Source organism: Aspergillus melleus (genome assembly GCF_016097325.1).
Source record: "Aspergillus melleus strain CBS 546.65 chromosome Unknown contig6, whole genome shotgun sequence".
Classification (NCBI taxonomy): domain Eukaryota; kingdom Fungi; phylum Ascomycota; class Eurotiomycetes; order Eurotiales; family Aspergillaceae; genus Aspergillus; species Aspergillus melleus.
The window spans coordinates 1,701,279-1,721,765 of NW_025763375.1; the positions used below are offsets into that span (position 1 = coordinate 1,701,279).

Genomic DNA, 20,487 nt, shown 5'->3' on the forward strand with positions numbered 1-20,487 from the left:
GGATCACGGTCAGCAGTCAGCACTTAAAGTCTGAAACGAGAGCCGAGCGGTTCGAGATCAGGCGAGGGGAAAATTTCCGACCAGATTAGAATTGCTGGGGAGATCTGGAATGGGGACTCTGGGGGGAGGAGATGTATGGAAGGTATTCCCGTGCGGGAGGACTGCCATATTCTCTAGAGAATACCTCCATCTATAGATCGATCTATATATATCGAAAGATATATAGAGATCTAAATCGATAGATTCATATTCATATACATATACTTCGTATATGAATATTTCGGCCTCGGCCGGATCCTCACGCCACGCCGTTGCCAAGCGACGTGTTCCATGGAGAACAGTTGATCATACGGTGGATTGACATCAACCCGGGATTCGCTTCTCCCCGTCGGGATTTGCCTTCGTTTTTCTTTTCCCATTTTTTCCCTTCCAAACCACGCCATGTGGCCCCTTTTCACGACGTTAACTTCCTGTCGCATGGCCGGTGTTCCCCCTTTTCGTCGCCAGTATGGTTTGGCTTTCTGGGAACCATGAATAACATCTTGCCGGTCGGGGAGTTGAAGCGGCCCGCGCGTCGTTTCAACGATCCCCCCGTGAAACTCGCCTGTCTATCCTGGTATTTCGAATCCTCCTTCAATGTGCTGCAATTCAATAAATGAGAGAATCCTCCGTCGCTAACTATTCCCATCTAGTCGTGCCCTGCGGATCCGTTGCGATGGTCAGGCCGAATGCGCCAACTGTATAGCCAAAGAGAGGCCATGCTGCTATGTGCCCAGTCGTCGAGGCGGTCCACGCAATTATCCCGGTCGTAAGAATAAAGGCCCCGTCGTCCACAGTCCGATGGACCTCACTACCGAGGGGAAAGATTCTCCTCGGCAGAAGACTCCCACGCCGATGGAGCCCGAGGAGCACGCTCGCTCGGAGGCAGAAGGTTGGTGACCGTGGTCCGTCTTTGCTGCCAGAAACCGTACTGATCGTGCGCTCGCGGGTTGTTCAGAATGGGTGAGCCAACTGTCCGGGCTGTGCGGCCCCGGAGCTGGCCTGCGTAATGTCGAAGTGCCTCTGGCCGAGATAGACTCGATCTTCGATTCCATCTTCACGCCCGTAGACAAGAGTCCGCCAAACTCGCAGTCGTCCCCCAAGCCTAATCAGATCCGAATCTATGACAGCAACGAGCACCTGCAAGTTGACTCCGCGAGGAACACGGCGCGTGACCGGCACTTTGCTAATCGTCGGAAGCAGACTAAGCGCCTACTACATCTTCATCCATCCGTATTTCCCCATTCTCCCCCCGCCGGAGCGCCTGCCGGTGACCAGCGGTCCCATCTCCAAAACGCCGCCTAGCTTTGAGCCCTCGAATCCGCTGGGGCGGGCCATTGCGGCCATCATGGTCCTCATTCCTCATCCGAACGAAAAGGACCCTGCGCGGCCCGAGTACGTCAAGATCCGACGGGATTTTGCTCATTGCTTCGCCAAATCGGCGCTGGATGCGGTCGAAATTGACTACGAGTTGAATGATCCCAAAGGCCCTGCCGCGGAAGGTGTCAAGGCCTTTGACCGCGCGCCATTCCATCCGAAATTGCCGGTCTCGTTGGAAGGAGTGGTGGCGCTGGCGATGCTGAGCGTGTATGAATATGCACAGCAAGGGCATCTAGATCGGATGCTGCATCGGTCGAATCAATCTCTAGCGCTGGCGCTGAGTATGTCACTCCACGAGGCGTTGGACGAGGATGAATTTGCGGATGCTCGACGTCGAGTGTGGTGGATGACCGTATGTTTTTCTGTTGTATCTGCGCTGGGAGATTCTAATGTCTGGAAAGTACATGACAGCTTGTCAGTCGTTGGCTGTGAGCAATATGGTGCGTACAAGACATTCTATGAACGGTGGCGAAACTAGCACTGACTGCCACAGCCCCCACCGTTCGACTTGTACGATCCCTGGTTTGTGACGCCGTATCCTGAGGTATGATGTTCCCTTGTACTCAAATGTACAACACGACTCATTTGATTCAGGGATGGAAACTGCTCGTCGAAGCCCAACAAGCGATTCTCGAATCCGCCACATTTTCTCGAGATCTCGACCAGGCCATCAAATCCGGCGGGGACGCATCCTGGGTTCTGTCGAGAATGGCCGAACTCGACAGCCAGATTGCGTCGCTGCTGCTTCTTTGTCGCGACTCTCTGTCCGTGTCTGAAATGGTGCCCCCGCCGGACTCGCCCGACTTTGTCGCATCGAGGACGATGCGTGCTTTCGCAGAAGTCAAACTACATACGTATGTCACCACGAACACCCCAACCAAGACCCAAACCACTCACCACAAACGCAGCGCTCGCATCAAAACCCATCGCCTCTGCGCCTTCCAAGACATAGACACCATATCCCCCGAGCCCCCCGATCTCTCAGCCCCAGCCGACCCGATCGACTTCTCCCTGGAATCCGGAAACAGCCCGATCTACATCCAAGACCCCCCTGTCCCTCGCCACGCGCACCGTCTCCCCTTCCCGTTCTCCTCCGACGAATCCTCCCGAATCTGTCTCCACGCCGCATTCAACGTCGTCGTCCTTCTCGACAACCTCCCCCATCCGCGCCCTACCGCTGAGCCCTCCGAAACGAACGCCTCGCTATCCCTGCGCCGACCGCGGCATGAACTGCCCCGCACCATGCCGACGCTGATCTGCTGCGCCATGCAATCGGGGTACGCGATGCTGATGCTCTGCGTGAAAGCGCGCGCCCTGCAGCGCTACGGCGGCGAGGAAGCGAGTCGTCTGAGCGCGTCCTCGTTAACCGCGTTCCGGGATGAGCTGCATCAGAGCTTGCGGGGCGTGGTCAAGTGCTTGGATAATTACTGTATTGCGTATGAGGCACTACACGGCGTTAAAGGTAATCCCCTCTGCCAATCCAATCTCACTTCCGGATTCTATCAACTAACTAACCGATGTGATATGGTAGACGAGATATCTCAAGCAATAGAGCGCGAATTCCGACTTTGAAGTTCTGCGATAGTGCAGTAACTGCCCCTGCACCTGCAACTTCCAAGGTCTTTAGATCTGCACCCTTTGATTTCACTCTTATTCGCATTTGCGATTGGGACTGCGACCGTGAACATGACTGGTAGTTTTTAATTCCCAGATCGATGTCTGGATGTTGATTTTGGTTTTATTTGATATGTTTGGTTGGCTTGGCTTATTTGCATCACCTACCTACCTACTGGATGCTAGAAATATCCTGGGTAGGTCACGAAACGGACGGTACACGCTGATAATAAATACACGAGACGAGGCATGACTGAAGAATGAAAATAGACTTGATAATGAATATGACTATCTATGATTGCGTTTTCTTTTTCCTTTCCTTTTCCTTTCCTTTTCCTTTCCTTTTCCTTTCCTTTTCCTTTCCTTTTCCTTTCCTTTTCCTTTTCTTTTCCTTTTCTTTTTTTGATGTGGATCTATGTGTTTGGGTTTGATATATTATGATGATCAACCTAGATGTAATTCTACCTAGCTAGACACATAAGTATTGAGGTATTGTGCAGAGTATATTCCGATCTAGAGAGATAGATGGACTGCGGAATTCCAGCTCTAGTGACGCACGTCTTCTAGCCGACTGGACTGGACTGGACAGGGTAGGTATCACCTGGAAATTTCGGTCTGTTATGCGCGGCCAACGAGGCAAGGAAATTAGGACCTTCTCATCCTCCTCATCCGACTTCTTGTTTGCATTTACTCGCTCTCTTATGCAGCCACAGCCCTAAGTATGTATGTACAGTCATCCCACCGAGAGAGCTCATCTCATCTCATTTCATCGTATACTGGAAGAGATCGATCATTAATAGTATGACGAGATCACGCCCGCGGATCTCGAAATAATAGTTTTAGTATTATGGAAATTCCCTGGCTCAATGCCACCGACTACGCCACCTCACCGCAATCCCACCTCCTGATACATATCGAGCATCTGCCCCCTCACCGTCTTCGCCAACGGCCAGACCTTCCCTAGTACATTCAGCCCGCCCACGCCCAGCTGTATCCTCGCCTTGAGGGACTCGATCTTGCCCGCGGACGGAGTCACCATGCACGCGGCGGTGTGCACCACAATGCAGATGGCCAGCGCGCACGTGAAAAACGGTGTGCGGCTTTGAATGGGATTCGGCAGGGTGGCAAGGTTCGAGAGCAGGTCTGCGGCGCGGAGGAACTTCTGCGAGTGGAGATCGAGGTCGGCGGAGCTGTGATGCGAGGCGTCCCGGGCGGCTTTGAGGCGGGTACACGAGGTGCGGCTGGTAAAAGAGGCGAAGCGCATGCTGGAGCGGGGGTGGTGGAGGTAAATGATTCCGCTGGGGGTGGTTAGTTTTTCTACCCTTCCCTTCGCTTGATTGTGGAGGGATGGCACTTACATGTAAGTGATCATTTCCGCCTGGAATAATAATTCGTCAAAGTCGGAACTGTCATATCCGGACCCTTGTGATGAAGGGAGTCGCATCAAGGAGGATACGAGGCTGGCGTCGACGGTCTGTACGCGGGCTTCGAGATCCATGTCGAGTGATCGGTTCACATCCATGACCTTCCCCAGATTTTGGACGGCATGAATACGATATGCAAAGGAAGAAGGGCAGGTGCCCTGTCCGAGGGACCAGTTGCGTTCGAGATCGTTTAGGGTCTGTCGTATCGGCATCGGCTATCATCACGTTAGTAAGGCGGCGCGGACAATTCAGAAAAGGAGAGCTTACGGCAATCCCCGAGCTAAAAGCGTCTTCCGCACAGGGTAATCGAACATCCGTCCGTTGACGACAGAGGCGGAACGAACTCTGATCTCGCATGGTGGCTAATAAACCGTCGACGACGTACAGCTCCCAAAACGTCCGGCACCAGCTCTCCTCCATCAGGAAATCGCCCTCGGAGTTCTCCACGGCAAAGCCGGAGCGATGCATGCCCAGATCCAAGGCGAGGTCGATGGCCGCCTGCATGGATCGATGGGCATTGTCGTCCTGACCGTGCGCGTGCTCGACAATGGCCAGCAACAGCATGCCTTGTACCTTGAATCCGTCTCGCAGGGTGGAATCCGCGAAGACGGTGTAAGCCTGTGCGCGGAACTCCTCCTTGAAGGCCGGATCGGGGTAGAAATGAGCGCCGACGTAGCGCATGATGGACAGCAGGTAGGGCGGGATGCGGTCCGCGAGATTAGACGCCAGCGCCTTCCGTGGGACCAGCAGGGGGTGCGACCGGTGGAAATTCTGGTAATACAACTGGATCATGGGGTCGTAAGCCACCCCCGGGGTGGACAGCTGCTCCGGCTCGGGCCAACTCATGGCATCGTCCGTTAAGCTGGGCATATCGAAGGTCTGGGGCGTGCCGAGGGACTGGAACAAGGCTTCGCCTGCCTGGAGAGAGGAAAAGGGAGGTTTATGTGAGATTTCGGGGGATTCTTTTGTTTCATGATGGCCAGAGAAAGGTAACACATACATCCAGGTCCGGAGGGAGGGGGGTGTTATTGAGCCAATTGGAGAAAGCATCAGCGTCGAACAAAGGCACGTCGTGATGATTGAATAAGGGCGACGGCGGATTGTCCGGTTTGCTGCGCATTCCGCGACGGGAGCGCACGTAGCGACATTCCAGGTCGGAGGTCTGACAGCGACCGCACACGGGCATGATCGAGTCACATTTCAGGTGTCGTCGTCGACAAGGCAGACATGCCAGTGACGAGGGCTGACGAGGGGAGGATCTGGAGGGGTGGTGGTGTTGTTGTTGCATGGCTGCGGTGCGGTAGTAGTACTACTGAAGAGAGCCCCGGGATCGAGGCCACGGCGGAGGAGCATCATTTTTAAGATGAAAGCCAGGCAAGCGTGTCGGTCGAGGAATGAGGTAAGTTCAACGTGGGGGGGAAGCGAAGTGGAAAGAGAGTCCTGAGAGTAAGGTAAGATTGTCCCATGGAAAAGGGAAAAGAAGGCAAAGAATGATCCCCTTCGATCCCGAGATCCCCGATTCGGCGACCACTTGAAAAGGCCGAAAGGAAGGAAGGACGCCAAGCCTTCCTGCTTCTATACTCCATACGGTGTACAATAGAGATTTCTCGGGGAGTGACTGTCTCGGGGGACCACTACGTCACTGTCCGATATACTCTGAGGCAGCGAGAGAACATATATGATGAAAAGACTGAAAAGACTGAACAGACTGACTGCCATGCGCCGGAGAGTCCCTTAGTGGTGTAACACGAGAGCTTTCCATCGGGCTTTCTAGACCGAAGGTTATTGTTAGTTTGGCTCCAGTCTCCATACTCCGGTGTACTAAGTTACTAACTCAAATACTTGCATCCCTATTGCAGTCCTCCCCAGACCGATGCATCAATCGGATCGTCGTCTGGTCCGCGATCTCGTTGGCGAGAGATCCTGTCGGTCTTTCCAGACGGCGTCCAGATCGGCGACCTGAGTCTTGTTATAAGCCAGAACCGAGTGGACGCGGGAAAGAGGATCGGACCTGTTCGCCATGCATCTCCCTGCAGTTGGCGGTGGGGACGAGACTAAGTGGACAATGCAATCCCGAGAGGATGGATTATGGATTATCGAAGGTCCCCGACTAAAAAAAAGTATTGAGGCTGACGCGGTCGGGCTTTAATTCCGCCTTCTGATTTACTGAAGGCCTGAGGGTTCCCGAAGGTGGCCTGATTCAGGCATCGGCTGACGGAGAGGCGCTAACCTCTCTGGGTTAGTCTGACTTGGATGGTCCCCTCAGGCAGACACCGACAGTCGGGGATCTCTGACCTTTCTATACCCACCACGGCAGGATCACGACAGTACTGTACTATCGGGCCAGGCCTAACGCCATGACTGTCATTTGCCAGTTATTCATAGAAACCTCCAACTATGAGTACAGCGCTTAGCGAGCCAGGTGGATACGTCACCCTGAGCGCTTAGAGGTTCCACTACGACCAGACTGGAAGGTGGTATACAAGGTCGTTGATATCAACTCAGCTGTCGGGATGAGGGATCCACAAGGTGATCAGTCATGATGAGCATCAATTGTATTCAAGAAGCAGAGCATGATTTGAATATATAACTAACTTAAATTGGTTACAGTTACAGCATAAGCACATCATGAAGAACACCAATCATTACAGCAAGACAAAACAACATAGACAAACAACAACAAGACAAACACCCCCTCATCAAGCATATACCTTCCGACGACCGGAATCAGATACATACGGAAGAGCGTTCGAAGACATTGCTGCATGGCCTCTGTTTTCCCCGCTGCCCATCACTTTGCGAGAAAGATACTCCTTGGCGGTATGATGAACAAAGCTAACCACATCGCCTTGCAACGTGAGGAATGAACCACAGAGTTGGGCCAACTCCCGAAGGACCTGCGGATCGCGAGCATATTCGGTCGGAACTGCAGCGGAGCTGGCGAGCTCGGTCAAGCGCAGCGGGCGACGGGCCGCGACCAGGGAGGTGAGCATACGCGTACAGATTTCGGCGTCTTCCGGCTCCGGCAAGGTCTTCACCTCGTTCCACATGCGAGCGTAGATGGATTCCAGCGCCGGCGGAAATCGGTTCAGTACCGTCGCCATTCTGCGCCGAGGTGCATCCTCCAGGGCATTGCACACGGCCGCCGCCCAGAGGAACGTTCCATCCGCGCGGCCCTGGAGATGCTCATGGACCGTGAGATGGGCCGTTCTATCGTACGCCTGGCTCTGTACGAGTCGCGCCACCCTCCGTTCAATGTACTTTTGCACGGCGGTGGTGATCTGCGCTGCGTTCGTCTCGAGATCGTAGCGGAACAGCCCCGGGGCCGAGCTCAGCCGATCGTCGATATCGGGCTTATGTCGGCTCGAGATCACCCATTTCACGCGATCGGACTGCGTGCGCGCGATGAGGTCCAAGAGCTGCCGTCTACCCGTCGAGCACTGGTCCAGCCCGTCCACCACCAGGACCATCCTCTCGTAGTTTGGCCGGGCCAGAATCTCGCGGAGCATGTCCGCCAGCGCGTAGAAGGCGTTCCGGTCCTCGAACAACGCCTTCCCCGCGTGCGAGTACTTCTGCTGAAACACCTCGCTCAGATGGATACCCTGAGCTAGCATGAGGAAGACCAGGCCGCGAAGCACCGCCGTGCCGGTGGCCAGTTGGGGGTCGGTGCCGTCGCAGAAGAAGTAGAAAACGCTCTGCGACGGGAAGAAGTCGCCGACGTCCGACGCCATGCCACCGTTCTGCAGCAGGTGCTCGATGATGTTGATCACCTGCATTGTCTTGCCCTTTCCGGCGTCGCCGCTGATCCACAGCGTGCTAGGTCCTTCGTGGTGACTCCACGACAGGAACTCCTCGGTCTCGAGGATCCAGGCGGAGGCCTCCTTGATCAGCCCGCCGTTGGTCTCTTGGATGCGGGTCATGTCGAGCCGGGGGTCCGTGACGCGGAGGTCGGCACGCATGCTTTGACCTGTCAATGTATATTAGAGGCGATCGTTCCAAGGCAAATCGGAGACCATTCAAGTTTCGCAAAAGGGTTAGATAGCAGTTTTACGTACCCAGACTGACAACATCACCCACATGAAGATAGGTGTGGTCCCCAAAGGTATTATTGGCGATATCCTTCGTCTGTACCGATCCGTCCCGTCCCAGGCTCTGGGCCTTCGGGTTCAGCTTGACGTCGTACGGATCAAATTCCTTCTCCTTTTTCACTTGTTGGCGATCAGCCTGCAAGGACTCAATCCAGCTGAATGGCATCTTGAAGGGAGACAAAAAGAATATGTCAAAAAAAAAGATAAGACAAGAAAAGTTAAGACAAAAAGGCACAAGATTCAATATAATAGCAAAAGAGGAAACCAGCCTCTCGAAAAGACAAGCAACAAACAAAAGAAGAAGAAGGTAAGAAAAGGAGTATCTGTAGACTTGGCTGTCCTTCAGTGTTGTTGATCAGGTGACAATATTCAAAGACAACGACGAACATATCCCCCTTTATATATCCGCAAACCACCCAACCCTCTTCCCATCGCCGTTCCCATTCCAAAAATACAAACACATACAATTGGCCCATGATACCACGAAAAAAGTACCATCCCCATGCTCAGCGGCAAGAACTTCGGTTTCAGAAATCCCTGGTAACTCCACCTCGGCCCCTGCCAGCGCTTAATCCTTCCAATCCCAAGATACTGACATGGATCTTATCACGGCGCTTAACGAAAGGCTCTATATTTTAGATCGAATGTGATAAGAATATCTTGCCGCAGGTACTTTGCAGCTTATCACTGTGCATAGAACGAGGGGTCTTTAGCCATGTAGCCGCCCGGTCCGGAACTTCGTCGGTTGAGATGTGCTCATGGGGTATGATAACTACAACCCTGTCGTGCGAATCGCCCGGCGCTGAGAAAGGAAGGTGAATGCGAATGGAGGGGTCCAGAACAAGGTGATCGACTGCTGATGCTCGTAAACTAGGAGGGACAAGTGGATTTAACAGGCACGAAGATAACATGTTTGGAATGCTATAGGTGGAATATGCGCCGGCACATCAAGGGTCTAATTTTAAACATGCTACGTATGTAGATGTGTATGCGTGCATGTGCTTTTGGTCATTTTATTAGCTTGGCTATGGAGCGTTCACTGGAAGGACGACTCTGTTGTCTGTGTCTGATCTTTTCTGATTGTGTATAAGCCCTCTTTCCTTAATGCTTTGAGCAAAGAGGAGAGTATGTTTCGAAGTCTTTAAGACCTCTTGATTCAGGACTACGCTTATTGGCCAGTGAACTTTGTGAATGACCAAGAGCAGATCGGACGTCCCAATGAGCACAAACTCAAAGTTTCAGAGGACTTTGGACGACCTGAAGAAGCTGAAGGCTAGACAGAATGATAGACGTAAGTGCACTCCTCCGTCCATCTACCCAACCATCTTGCCGCTCAAAAATAAACCAACCCACAATAACCAAGTAACCCTAACATCCTCCCTCAGATCCAAATCCAGACCCAGACCCTCAGGACCTTAACCTATCCGCCGAGAACGAATGTGACTGCACCCCGGACACCGAAAGGGACCCCGTGGAGGTCAACTTCGTCGAGAACGTCACGCTGGACCAACCGCGCATCATGTTCGGCATCGTTGGCGTGCAGAACTGGCAGCGCGCTACCGGCGTCAAGGCCAATGTGCGCGGGAACCAATTCGGGAATGAGATGAAGTTTTTCGCGGGCATTGCGGATGCGAGTGTTGCGCAGGCGGTGTTTACTTAGGGAGTGTGTTTTGTGCTTGTTTGGGTAGGGCTGGTTGATTTGATTAGTTTGCGGTTTTGTTTTGATTTCTTCATTATTTCTAGTTTTGGATGCTTGTTTACGTTGTCTTGTGGTTTAGTTATATTGATTTTGGTGTCTTATTCTGTTGTTTACATCGAAATTTATTCTGTACTCCGAGATTAGTCTATGTGAATATTACCGACTACTCTAAATAGTGTATCTTGAATCTTTAGATTATGAACCTCCCACTGTTCAATAATTTGCTCGGGTCATAGCAACCCCCAAAGCCCAACCCAAGTTCCATTCTTCATCAACTTAGTCTATCCTCTCCTCTCTCTTCAAAATAATAATCGGCAAAGCGAGCATCATCGTGACCACCGACGTAACCGCATCACTATCAATATATGCCCATCCACGACACCCCAAGATAAAATTCACGTAGAAAAAACTGATACCCAAACGCCAAACAAACCTGCACCAACTCCCTTGCCAGACGAGAACAAAAACCTCGAGTCACTAAGAACACCCCCGATATCTGTCCCACGCACAAGATAACCATAAGCTCTTGTGAAATGGGATAATCAAGAAAGTGTGGAACGCAAATAACAGAGGTAGCATTATATTTTTCAGTCCTGGACGTACATAACACCCATGTTGACCCAGGGGAACAATTTAGCTTTGGCCCACCCCAGCATGTTCCTGACCTGGCTGAAACTGGCGCGCCGCCTTGTCCAATTCAAGACATAGTCGTAATTCAGGGATCTGACACGATCCACGGAACCAGCAGCCACTGACAGAGGGACCAAAGCCATTATTCCGGGGGGAAGCTCGCGGGATCTGTACTCCGTCAATGGTGGCTGTCTCATGTGACAGCGACGCTGATGTCATCGCCTTGAACGATTAGTATCGTGGTGGGCAGAACAGGGGATTGACGGGCTTCACTTGACTTAGGGCGTTAGGTATCATACGATGAAACCTCCTGGGATGAACGGTATTTCAAATGCCGGTCCCTGAGGAATCGCAATGTTGGGATGTTTGGCTCGGTCCTGCAGCCATAACATGGCCTGCTCAATTAAGAAAAATCAAGTGTATGGATGGGATGGATAACATGAGCTGGAATTTCCAAGGGAACAAGGATGTTGGCCGCGGCCCGATATGTTGTGCCCGGACAGTGAAATCATGAAGTGGATGCCGAATACTAGAAGATATTTGATCGGTCGTGAATTGGACGACTTGAGGATCATCAAGACTGCCCAGAGCGCGGTAGGTAATTTTGCTCAACCCTGTTAGCGGTCGCTCTGTCACAAGCTCCCTTCCAGGAGTGAGATAGTACGGCGTGTACTGTGTGCGAGCGATGGGCCATTCGTTCTCCACGCGGCCATGCATTAAATCTTGTATTCGGAGAAATGTGATAGCAGGCATTGGTGTTATTGAAACAATTCTGATGACAGGAAGGAAGGAGAGAAAAAGGGATTGTGTATGTGAGTGTAAAGTAGACCAGATTTCCACGTGAGACAATGCATTTGAGTTATGATAATTCATTAGTGCCCAGGGGTTCCCTCATTTATGGACGGATCGCACGTAATTATAATGAATGAGCCTGTCATTTTAAATATTATGTTTATAGAGTGACTTAATATACAATCTACCCATGGGATTGAGGCCGAGCAGGTCTAATAACCTCGAATCCCTTCGCCTTGGACTTCCGCTGCTTCCATCGAGGTAAGCCCCTGGGAGGCTTTGACTGCGAACCGGAATCTGCCGACTGATTCGATCCCATAACAATCTTCGCACGCCGATAATACTGATCCGCCTCGCGGACAGAATAATCGACATTAGACGCCCGGTCAGACACAAGGTCGTCTTCATCCTCTTCGATCAGTTCCATACTGGAGCCACCGGACGAGCCGACGGAGTCACCCATGTCAGAGGATGACGGCACCGAACGAATGGTGCGCGTGCCCTCGGTTGGAGCATATGACGGAGCATATGACGAAGCGACGCGTCGCGGAGCCCGATAGAACTGGCTTGCATCATCTGGAATGCATGATTGGCCTCCGGAGGAACCAGGTCGGGGTAGGGGAGTGTGAGTTATATACGCGGTGATGGATTGATCTGAATGGGATTAGCGGCGATCAAACGAGGCATCAGAAGGGGCATACCTGGTGGACTGAGCGCAGGCAGGTGGGAGAAGCTCGTTCCCCGTTTCGACCGACGCGACAGCTGGTTTAATCCGAAGACCTGATGAGCATTAGCGATAGCTGACTAGAGGCAAACGACAGAAAGAACCTACCGGAGCGTTTTGCTGGTCTGCTTTGACACCCACAAAGTGAGAATCCAGCACCCCAAGTCTCACCAGGATGTACATCACGCAGTTGAACATCGATGGCACAAAAAAGCCGAGAATGAGGGCCGACGCATGTGATGAGAGGATAAAATACCCCACCAAGCCCTTCGATCCCTCGTTGAGTCCCGCCGAAGGAAGAAAGGCACAGCTCATGGCCATCGTGGTCAGTCTCACGGCGGCCAGGCCGATGGGTCTCCACACCGAGCCATTCTGTCGGTACAGCAGCAGACAGATAATGAGAGCAATCTCACAGGCCATAAGAATGACAATCTGCCCAATGCCGGAGATCTGCAAGCCGCCAATCGCGACGCCCCTGACCAGCGGGAGCCCGTACAAAGCATCGAAGAACCACTTCCGTGTGGACCTGCCGGGGAGAGTACTTTCGCTGAAGAAGGAATCCTGTCGATTATGTGCCGTCAAGTATCGGACTAAGAATCCCAACGAGACGCCGAGGGCTGCCGGCACCGAGATGGCAAGAAACGACCGATATGTCGGCGAATGGGCCATCAATGGTTGGTAGAGTGAGAAGGTGACGATGGGCAGCAGGTAGTAGTGGAGCACCATGCGGAGAACGCTCCATCCGGCGTGCTGGATGTGCGCCAGGAATTCCGTGCGGGGCTCAAAAGCCCCAGGAGGTCCCCAGAAGGGAAACAATCGCCACATCCACTTGATCAGCGAGGTGATTTGTGTAATGACCACTGCGATTAGAAGCATGACCGCCAGATTGATGATGGCATTGGGCCACAGATCCCCCATTGTTGTCGCTCCCATGATATGAGACATCTCTTCTAGTCCGTAGGTGGCATTGAACGCGTAAATGCCATCCTCGACCCCGGGATAGGTGAACTGATGCGTGATCGGGCCATTTGCATAGATCAGGGACGACCAGGCGAGTTGGCTGACCACCGGTCTGAAGAATCCAGGATACAGCAGAGTGAGACAGCCGGATAGAAACACAAATTGAATGTACTGCAGACATTCGCCGATGCCGGGAAGCGCCGATTCGGCCGGGTCGTAGGAGCTGTTGGCGATTTCATAGCGGAACATGCTGGACTGGCGACCCATATAGAACCTGATCGCGGCTGCAATGATTCCCGAGAGGAGCATGATGGCCATTGGAATGCCCTTGAGCAGACTCTTGGCCGTGGAGCCTAGATCAGAGGTGATGTTTGCGGCGATACAGGCCACTTCCGTGCCATTGTTCAATCGAAGACGGATTGTCGTCGCCAGCGTGCTGAACCTATGAGGGCTATCCAGGGAATAGGATACCAGGTACTTCGAGTACGTTCGAACGTCAGACCTTTGGCGGTCAGTGTTTAGTGCATGGCAAGGCTGCAAGGAATCAATTACCGTAGACCATCGTCCGGCAAAATGGTCGGACATCTCCCACTCGTCTCGGTCTGGACTCCAACCGGGCGACCCAGGACACTGACATTGACTATGGGCGTTGCGAACTCGCCTTCCAGGGCCTCGCAGTCATCAGGGCCAACATAGTCGCCGTATAGATTGAGTGATAGCGTCGTCGTATCCGATACCTGGAGGCCACCGCTCAGGCTGTCCGGGGTAAAGATGCCGGGGACGATGGGTGCTTCATTGGCCGGAGTACATGGAAGCCTACGAATAAACGCAGCTAGCCCGACCTGCGACCACAGCAGCACCAGAGTCAGCGTCAACATCAACATGTTGTCTGACGATCTGCATGACGATGCATGTAGAGGATGAAGTATGAGTCCTTCAGGGCTCTCTTCTGGAAGAAAACGAAAATCTGCAGCTTGGCGGAGTGGGTCTGCGCCGCTACTGGTTCGCTAGCAGTCCACCCTCTAAAAATATCTGGACCATGGTCCAATCGACAAGTGTTTAGAGCGCCCCATTCACATTTTAAGAGCTCCTATTGATGGACTTGCTGTGGATACACTCCGCCGTGTGTTTCGAATAGGTAACAATCGTCGGGTATTCCCTGAACAGGCATGGCGTTGCTATCTCCGCGCTTGACCCGATTGGGTTTAATCTCCTGCCCGATATTTCAGGCAGAAAGACGGCTCAGAATGAATTGGCTTTGCCTGTCCACGGCCTTTCTCTTGTCGTTAACTTCACGATGCTTGAAAGCATGCGATGAAAGTGTTGCACTACATCGGATCCTACTACAAGCTCTTCGCAGATCATGAATAATCCTCAAGGGCCACAAAAATTACAAATAAACAGTGCCCTCCAGACCAAGGATACCTGATGTATCCCCCCTCGTTCGTGATAAACTAAATGAAAGCCCCTGCAGTTCGTGTTCAGCCCCTTGAAACCAGGGCGATCTTCGTCTTTTAATCGTGCCAATTGCCATTCGTTGGCCCCTGCAGACGAGAAAGCGCCCCAAAGGACTGATCCGCACGATCCGTCCCTGGAAACGATGGCCCGCTCAGAAAGGTGACCAGCATGGTTCTGTGATGATCATCTCGTGAAATGATACATGAATAGAAACCATGCAGCTCTCGCAACATGTTACTCAAAAGAGATACGAAGACCAACGTTACTGTCATGTTCAACATGAGATGAGATCAGCAAAACAACGCTGAGCTTGAGTCCAATGTCAAACATAAATGCTCCGTCTTGCGCTCTAGATAGACATGCCACGAAAAAAAAAACAGCACTGAGACTCAAATTGACAAAGAGCATTGTCTTCAATCACATCTATTCTACCACATAGAACCATGAAGTTTACCACCACCCTCCTCATCGGCAGCTTTACCTCCAGCGCCCTGGCCGGCCACAGCTTTTTCCAAGCTCCTCGCAACTCCAGCGAGCCTGACACTAGCAAGCCAGACATCGGAAAGCAGGTCCTTGACAAGGCCATGACCGCCGCCGGTATTCCCTACGCATGGGGCGGAGGCTCCTGCGACGGCCCTTCTGAAGACCAGCCACCGTACCAGTACGGAGACATTGGCTACGACTGCTCGGGACTTGTCTGCTGGGCTGTCTGCCAGATTACCGGACGGGACCTCTTCACTGAGGGTCTCCGCGTGACGTCCGACATGTATTGTGCGTCGGAGACGACTCTGAAATATAAGTGTGTACCGCAACATATTTCTCCCGACGAGAGCAGACGTTGACCAGATAGGAAATACCCCTACGAGGAACGCAAGGCTGGCGACGCCATTTTCTTTGGTGGAGAATGCGACTGCGCTGGTAGTAGCAGTATACACCACGTTGGGTTGATGATGTATGTTCTTGTTCGTTCTTATGCAGTGCCTAGGCTAATGATAATAGGGATTCGGGCGATCGCATGTGGAATACTCCGAATGATCGCGTTAACAAGGTCCAGGAAAACAGCATTGCTGGTTTCGGCGACACGCCTTGCCCTTATGTGGTTCGGTTTGCTTAGATTTCCGACCGGAGAGTGAGAGGAAGGAGATTCCTGCTGGTCGCTCAGACGTTAACTGTAGTTTATAAGAGTCAGTCACTTGCTTAAAAAGATCAATGATAAACAACCGACCTGTTATCATGAAAACCAGACAAAAAGAAACATAGTTAGGAAGAAATACGGTGAACGGTCAAAGTCCGCACGATCCCTCTCGTATCCAGACCCTTTCTCGATCCTGCAATAATCAACCTCCTACACCGACGGCGCACTAGCCTCCTCAACAGAGAAAATCCGGCCTAGAAGAGCGACTAAATCTCCAGCCAAGACCAGACAAGAACGGATTCTTCCCATTCACAACCCGCAATTCGCCCATCACCCGTTAACTCCCAGACCAGGGAATCCGGCAATGCAAAGTGTCACGCTAAAGACCAGGGACCGTTTTTGGCCCCCATGAGGCTATCCCTTTAGAATGGTGGGCCTGCAGAACTGACAAGGGGTTTATCTGATAGTTTATTGAGTATCTTTATTTTTTACTATTTGATGCGTGAGATCGCCCCCGATTCTCCTTTCTTTCCCCCCGCGGGTCGGTTGGTTCCAGTTTCACCTGGGGCTTTCTGTCCAACAACATCATGAGAATCTCCAACAGTTTGCGACCGACGATAGCCACGGTTTTCCTTCTGGGTGGAGTTCTGTTCTCTGACTTGGCTTTTTCCCTCGCTGTCACTGGATCCTCCTCATGCACGGAAACATGCGGCAGCGGCTTCACTTACGCCAGTGACCTCGTCTGCAGCGACTCCTCCTTCAATAGTACATCAAAGGGCCTAAAACTGAAAGATTGTCTGCTCTGCGAAAGCACCAGCACGGCGTATGAGCTGCCAAATCAGAACGATATCTACTGGTTTCTCTGTATGCAGTCATGCTCCGGACTCCGAACTTTCCCCCTCCACACATACGCTAATTGTGGTTCTCTTCCTAGTCAACCAGAAATATACCCTCCAGGACTGTCTCTTTGATCGCGAACCCGACGTCTCGCTCTCGCCCTGCGAATCGTCCTGTCTGCCGCTCAAATCCGTGTTCAAGACGCTTTGGTACCAGAATGGCTGGATCCCGCAGTACGAGTACTGCGATATGGGCGGCGGCGCGTTGGAGACGTATGCGGGTGATTGCGCGGATTGTTTGAGGGGAAAGACGGGGTCGGTGTTCTTGGGGAATTGTAAGTCTACCATGTTCTATCTTGCGTGCTAGTGCGATAAGCCAGGCCAAGAGATGCTAACATGTCTTTAGTTATGGACACCATGAACTCAGCATGTCAGAACAAGCCGAACGCATCAGACGGAGAGACAGTAAAGCTGCGACAAGCGCTCTTCGCCACAGAGACATCTCTCTCATCAACGAGTACCAGCTCCGCAACCAAACCCACCACGACCACAACCCCCACAACCTCAACTTCTACATCCACCACCTCCGACCCATCAACAACCCCGACCATAGACGTAGACACCCAGCCCGAGACAGAATCGCAATCAAGCAGCCTCTCCACAGGCGCAGCAGCCGGAATCGGCGTCGGAGCCGGAGCAGGCGGCCTTATCCTCCTCGCGGCACTAGTCTGGGTATTCTTCTTGCGACGGCGCAAAGCGCAGAACGACGAGAAATTGATCCCCCAGTGGAATGACGAGAGTACGAGTAGTTTGAAACATGGCGCGCCGCTGGTGTCGGAGATGCCGACGCCGAGGTTTGCGAATATGCAAGAGTTGGAGGGCGGGGTGGTGAGGGCTGAGTTGCCTGGTTCGTGATGAATTGGATCAATGATGAATTGTGATGGGCTATGTTTGCTTTTCTCATGATTCGTATATTTAATCGATGGCATGTACACATTCTTACATAGATATATAATATACCCATTTATTCCATTTATTCCATTCATCCATCTCTCCTCCTTCCCTAACCCCCTCCCTACATCTTGGCCAGACCAAAGCAAAAGAGAAAAATCACCTCCAAACCGCATCCACACTAACACTCCCCCCCTCACAACCCCCAGGAACAGTAAACTTCCGATTGGGATCACTCTCCCAAACCCAATTCCCAGCCGTATTCTTCTTCACGAACTTAAACTCAAACGCCGAGCCCACGGGCAACGAAACACTCCCCTCCCACACCGGATTCGACGCCGTATACTTCTCCGCGGACAACTTAACCCCCTTGTCTGGATTCCAGCTACCCAGCTGCGCAATCGATCCGGTTAGGTAGATATTTTCGCCGAAAGAGGTGGTGACACGCGAGCTGAAGACCACGGAGAGGGATGTTGCAGCTGCGGCGCATGTGGTGGTTGGTTTGGCGGTGGTCGTGGTTAGCGTTGTTGATGGAGGACCCGTGGAGCCACAGAGGCCGCTGCCAGAGAGCCAGGAGGTAGGGACGAGAGAGCGAGGTTGTCCCGATGCCATGGGGACGGAGAGGGAGCCGCCCGAGCCGGCGGTTATGGTCGCGCAGGTGTAGAGTTCTGTTAGAGATGTGCCGGACGAGTAGCCCGTGTTGCTGAGGGTCAGGGTGTAGGTGTTTCCGGAGGAGCCGCGGTTGCTGAGGACGGTGATGACGGGATTGTTAGAAGAGCCTTTGCGCATGGCGAGGGTGTTGGAGTCTTGATAGAAGGGGGTGTTCTGGTTTCGAATTAGTTTCATCTTGGGAAGGTGAAGGTTATGAAGGGGGAGGAGGATTACTCGAGCTGTAATGTATCCTGAGTCCTTCGCCACAGCTAATCGACGGATTGCGTTCGTGCGCGCAATGAATGTATAAAGCTCCGAGGACGTCGAGTAGCCAGATAGCCAGGTAGCTTCGCGGTTCGCGGGGTCTTCGCCGCCGCTGTAGTGCTGTTCCTGGCCGGCGTAGATGATGGGAATGCCGTCGGAGAGGAAAAGGAAGGAGATGACGTTTTTGGCTTGGGAGTAGTCGCCCGTGTAGCTATATAGACTCATGAGGAAGGGTTCAGGGAGATAGATAGGAGGGAGGGTCATACTGTGCAAATCGAGGATTGTCGTGGTTTTCGATAAAATTTCCGAGCAAAGTAGGGTCTGAGCAGCTGGAGGAGACCGAGTTGATCATGTTGTAGAGGTCGCTGATGCTGCCGCTGGAGGATTGGAATGCGCGAAGGAGGGGATAGTAGCTGTCCATAGTTAGTGAGTGATGCAAGTGCAAGTCCTGAACATCTGAATACTCACATCGGGTAATTCAACACCCCATCCATGTAGTTCTGGTAAGGACAGGTATATGCCGGGTCGCCCTGAAAGACCTCTCCGACACAATAAACGCCAGCAGCGCTATTGAATCCGGGCCAGAAGGACTTTTCGACATGTTTGACGGTGTCGACTCTCAGGCCGTCAACTAGGGTTGTCAGTATTTGTTCAAGGAAGATAGAATGGCTGACGAACTGGAGTATTTCGAAACCAAATCCCGGATCCAGTTATACCAGATTGTCCGGACATTAGACTGCGAAGTATCAAGATCAGGAAGGGAGACAGTGGTGCTTCCCAGCCAGCAGTTCTCGATGTTGGATTGGTCATTGTAGTTCGAGATCAAGCAGTAGGGATGAAAGTAGCTGGAGGAGCTAAAGGGATTGAAGACACTGTAGTCGACCGAGGAGCCGATTCCTTTGTAGCCCTATAAGCTTGATTAGGCAAGCACTCTATAGAATTATCCAAGAGGAGTACGTACCATATGGTTAGGAACCACATCTACCATCAGATACATTCCCCGTTTGTGCAGTGCGTCGGCCAGGCTCTTCAAGTCATCGGAAGTGCCTAGCTTAGGATTGACTTCGTATCTGGGGAGGTTAGCATCAACCCACGTACATCGGGATACACATCACCTTACATATCCTGCTGCCAATAGCCATGATATGAAGTGCCGTCACCGGTGCTTTCATAGAATTGATCCGTCACCGGGGTGATCCAAATGGCCGTGAATCCCATCCCTTGGATATAGTCCAGCTATCGACAGATGAGCATCCAGTTCGAACAAAAAATCGCATCTCATACTTGATTGATAATTCCCTGCCATGTCCCACCACAGTATTCCTAGGAAAGGGTCAACAAGTATATCCGTTAGAAATCCAGATCCCACTTACGCGTTTGTTCACGTCACACGAAGCAGAGGTCGACTTGTCTGTCCGACCAAACCGATCAGTCAAGAGGAAGTAAATCGACTGAGAACGCCATTCCGCAGGCGACAACGACAGCACTGTTTCTGCGAGAAGAAATAGCGCCGTGAACAAGGCGTAGAGATATCTCATCTCGATGTCAAGTCAGGTATCTGTGAGAGGACTGCTCAGGCTTGAACCATGTGCTCGAACACGAGAAGTCAACCCGCGACCAGCATCCCCTTTTATATCCCTTCTTCCCCGAAGCCAAGCATCCGATACTCTCCGCAGAGTGAAGACCGAAATCCTCTCTGCCTACGAAACAAGTCCGGAGAAACATCCGCGGAACCAAGCCCAACTCAGCCCAACCCAATCCAATCCAACTGCTCATGCGCACCATAACCATGCCACATGGCCCCGGGATAATCATTATTCAGCCCAGACTAACAGCGATTCT

General features: G+C 52.3%; 10 protein-coding genes across 10 annotated transcripts; 4 read left to right on the forward strand and 6 right to left on the reverse strand.

Moving 5' to 3' along the window:
- Positions 1-323: 323 nt before the first annotated feature.
- LDX57_010294 (transcription factor domain-containing protein) lies at positions 324-3,318 on the forward strand. The gene is made up of 8 exons (XM_046092048.1): positions 324-616; positions 693-931; positions 998-1,181; positions 1,243-1,771; positions 1,821-1,859; positions 1,913-1,963; positions 2,014-2,881; positions 2,951-3,318. The coding sequence occupies exons 1-8, from the start codon at positions 531-533 to the stop codon at positions 2,989-2,991; spliced, it is 2,037 nt and encodes a 678-aa protein (XP_045948025.1). The 5' UTR covers positions 324-530; the 3' UTR covers positions 2,992-3,318.
- Positions 3,319-3,919: 601 nt separating this feature from the next.
- Positions 3,920-4,405, reverse strand: LDX57_010295 (uncharacterized protein; the record flags this gene model as incomplete). The annotated part of the gene is made up of 2 exons (XM_046092049.1): positions 3,920-4,331; positions 4,392-4,405. The coding sequence occupies 2 exons, from the start codon at positions 4,403-4,405 to the stop codon at positions 3,920-3,922; spliced, it is 426 nt and encodes a 141-aa protein (XP_045948026.1).
- Positions 4,406-4,442: 37 nt separating this feature from the next.
- On the reverse strand, positions 4,443-5,327 carry LDX57_010296 (fungal specific transcription factor domain-containing protein; the record flags this gene model as incomplete). Its single annotated transcript, XM_046092050.1, has 1 exon — positions 4,443-5,327. One exon carries the CDS (start codon positions 5,325-5,327, stop codon positions 4,443-4,445), a length of 885 nt encoding a protein of 294 aa, XP_045948027.1.
- Positions 5,328-5,427: 100 nt separating this feature from the next.
- Positions 5,428-5,745, reverse strand: LDX57_010297 (Zn(II)2Cys6 transcription factor domain-containing protein; the record flags this gene model as incomplete). The annotated part of the gene is made up of 1 exon (XM_046092051.1): positions 5,428-5,745. One exon carries the CDS (start codon positions 5,743-5,745, stop codon positions 5,428-5,430), a length of 318 nt encoding a protein of 105 aa, XP_045948028.1.
- Positions 5,746-7,156: 1,411 nt separating this feature from the next.
- Positions 7,157-8,711, reverse strand: LDX57_010298 (uncharacterized protein; the record flags this gene model as incomplete). The annotated part of the gene is made up of 2 exons (XM_046092052.1): positions 7,157-8,424; positions 8,513-8,711. 2 exons carry the CDS (start codon positions 8,709-8,711, stop codon positions 7,157-7,159), a joined length of 1,467 nt encoding a protein of 488 aa, XP_045948029.1.
- A 1,052-nt stretch (positions 8,712-9,763) lies between these two features.
- LDX57_010299 (uncharacterized protein) lies at positions 9,764-10,205 on the forward strand (the record flags this gene model as incomplete). The annotated part of the gene is made up of 2 exons (XM_046092053.1): positions 9,764-9,836; positions 9,931-10,205. 2 exons carry the CDS (start codon positions 9,764-9,766, stop codon positions 10,203-10,205), a joined length of 348 nt encoding a protein of 115 aa, XP_045948030.1.
- Positions 10,206-11,850: 1,645 nt separating this feature from the next.
- On the reverse strand, positions 11,851-14,234 carry LDX57_010300 (uncharacterized protein; the record flags this gene model as incomplete). Its single annotated transcript, XM_046092054.1, has 4 exons — positions 11,851-12,320; positions 12,368-12,446; positions 12,499-13,852; positions 13,903-14,234. 4 exons carry the CDS (start codon positions 14,232-14,234, stop codon positions 11,851-11,853), a joined length of 2,235 nt encoding a protein of 744 aa, XP_045948031.1.
- A 1,017-nt stretch (positions 14,235-15,251) lies between these two features.
- Positions 15,252-15,922, forward strand: LDX57_010301 (C40 family peptidase; the record flags this gene model as incomplete). The annotated part of the gene is made up of 3 exons (XM_046092055.1): positions 15,252-15,607; positions 15,659-15,760; positions 15,808-15,922. 3 exons carry the CDS (start codon positions 15,252-15,254, stop codon positions 15,920-15,922), a joined length of 573 nt encoding a protein of 190 aa, XP_045948032.1.
- Positions 15,923-16,530: 608 nt separating this feature from the next.
- LDX57_010302 (uncharacterized protein) lies at positions 16,531-17,694 on the forward strand (the record flags this gene model as incomplete). Its single annotated transcript, XM_046092056.1, has 3 exons — positions 16,531-16,807; positions 16,878-17,114; positions 17,186-17,694. 3 exons carry the CDS (start codon positions 16,531-16,533, stop codon positions 17,692-17,694), a joined length of 1,023 nt encoding a protein of 340 aa, XP_045948033.1.
- Positions 17,695-17,889: 195 nt separating this feature from the next.
- Positions 17,890-20,183, reverse strand: LDX57_010303 (uncharacterized protein; the record flags this gene model as incomplete). Its single annotated transcript, XM_046092057.1, has 8 exons — positions 17,890-18,856; positions 18,912-19,058; positions 19,114-19,276; positions 19,324-19,552; positions 19,607-19,715; positions 19,766-19,881; positions 19,930-19,968; positions 20,019-20,183. 8 exons carry the CDS (start codon positions 20,181-20,183, stop codon positions 17,890-17,892), a joined length of 1,935 nt encoding a protein of 644 aa, XP_045948034.1.
- Positions 20,184-20,487: the final 304 nt, after the last annotated feature.

Excerpts from the sequence above, each read along its gene's own strand:
- LDX57_010294 (XM_046092048.1), top strand. The coding sequence starts at position 531 with ATGAATAACATCTTGCCGGTCGGGGAGTTGAAGCGGCCCGCGCGTCGT. Across the intron at positions 617-692 it reads AAACTCGCCTGTCTATCCTG|TCGTGCCCTGCGGATCCGTT; the intron begins GTATTTCGAATC and ends ATTCCCATCTAG. Across the intron at positions 2,882-2,950 it reads GGCACTACACGGCGTTAAAG|ACGAGATATCTCAAGCAATA; the intron begins GTAATCCCCTCT and ends GTGATATGGTAG.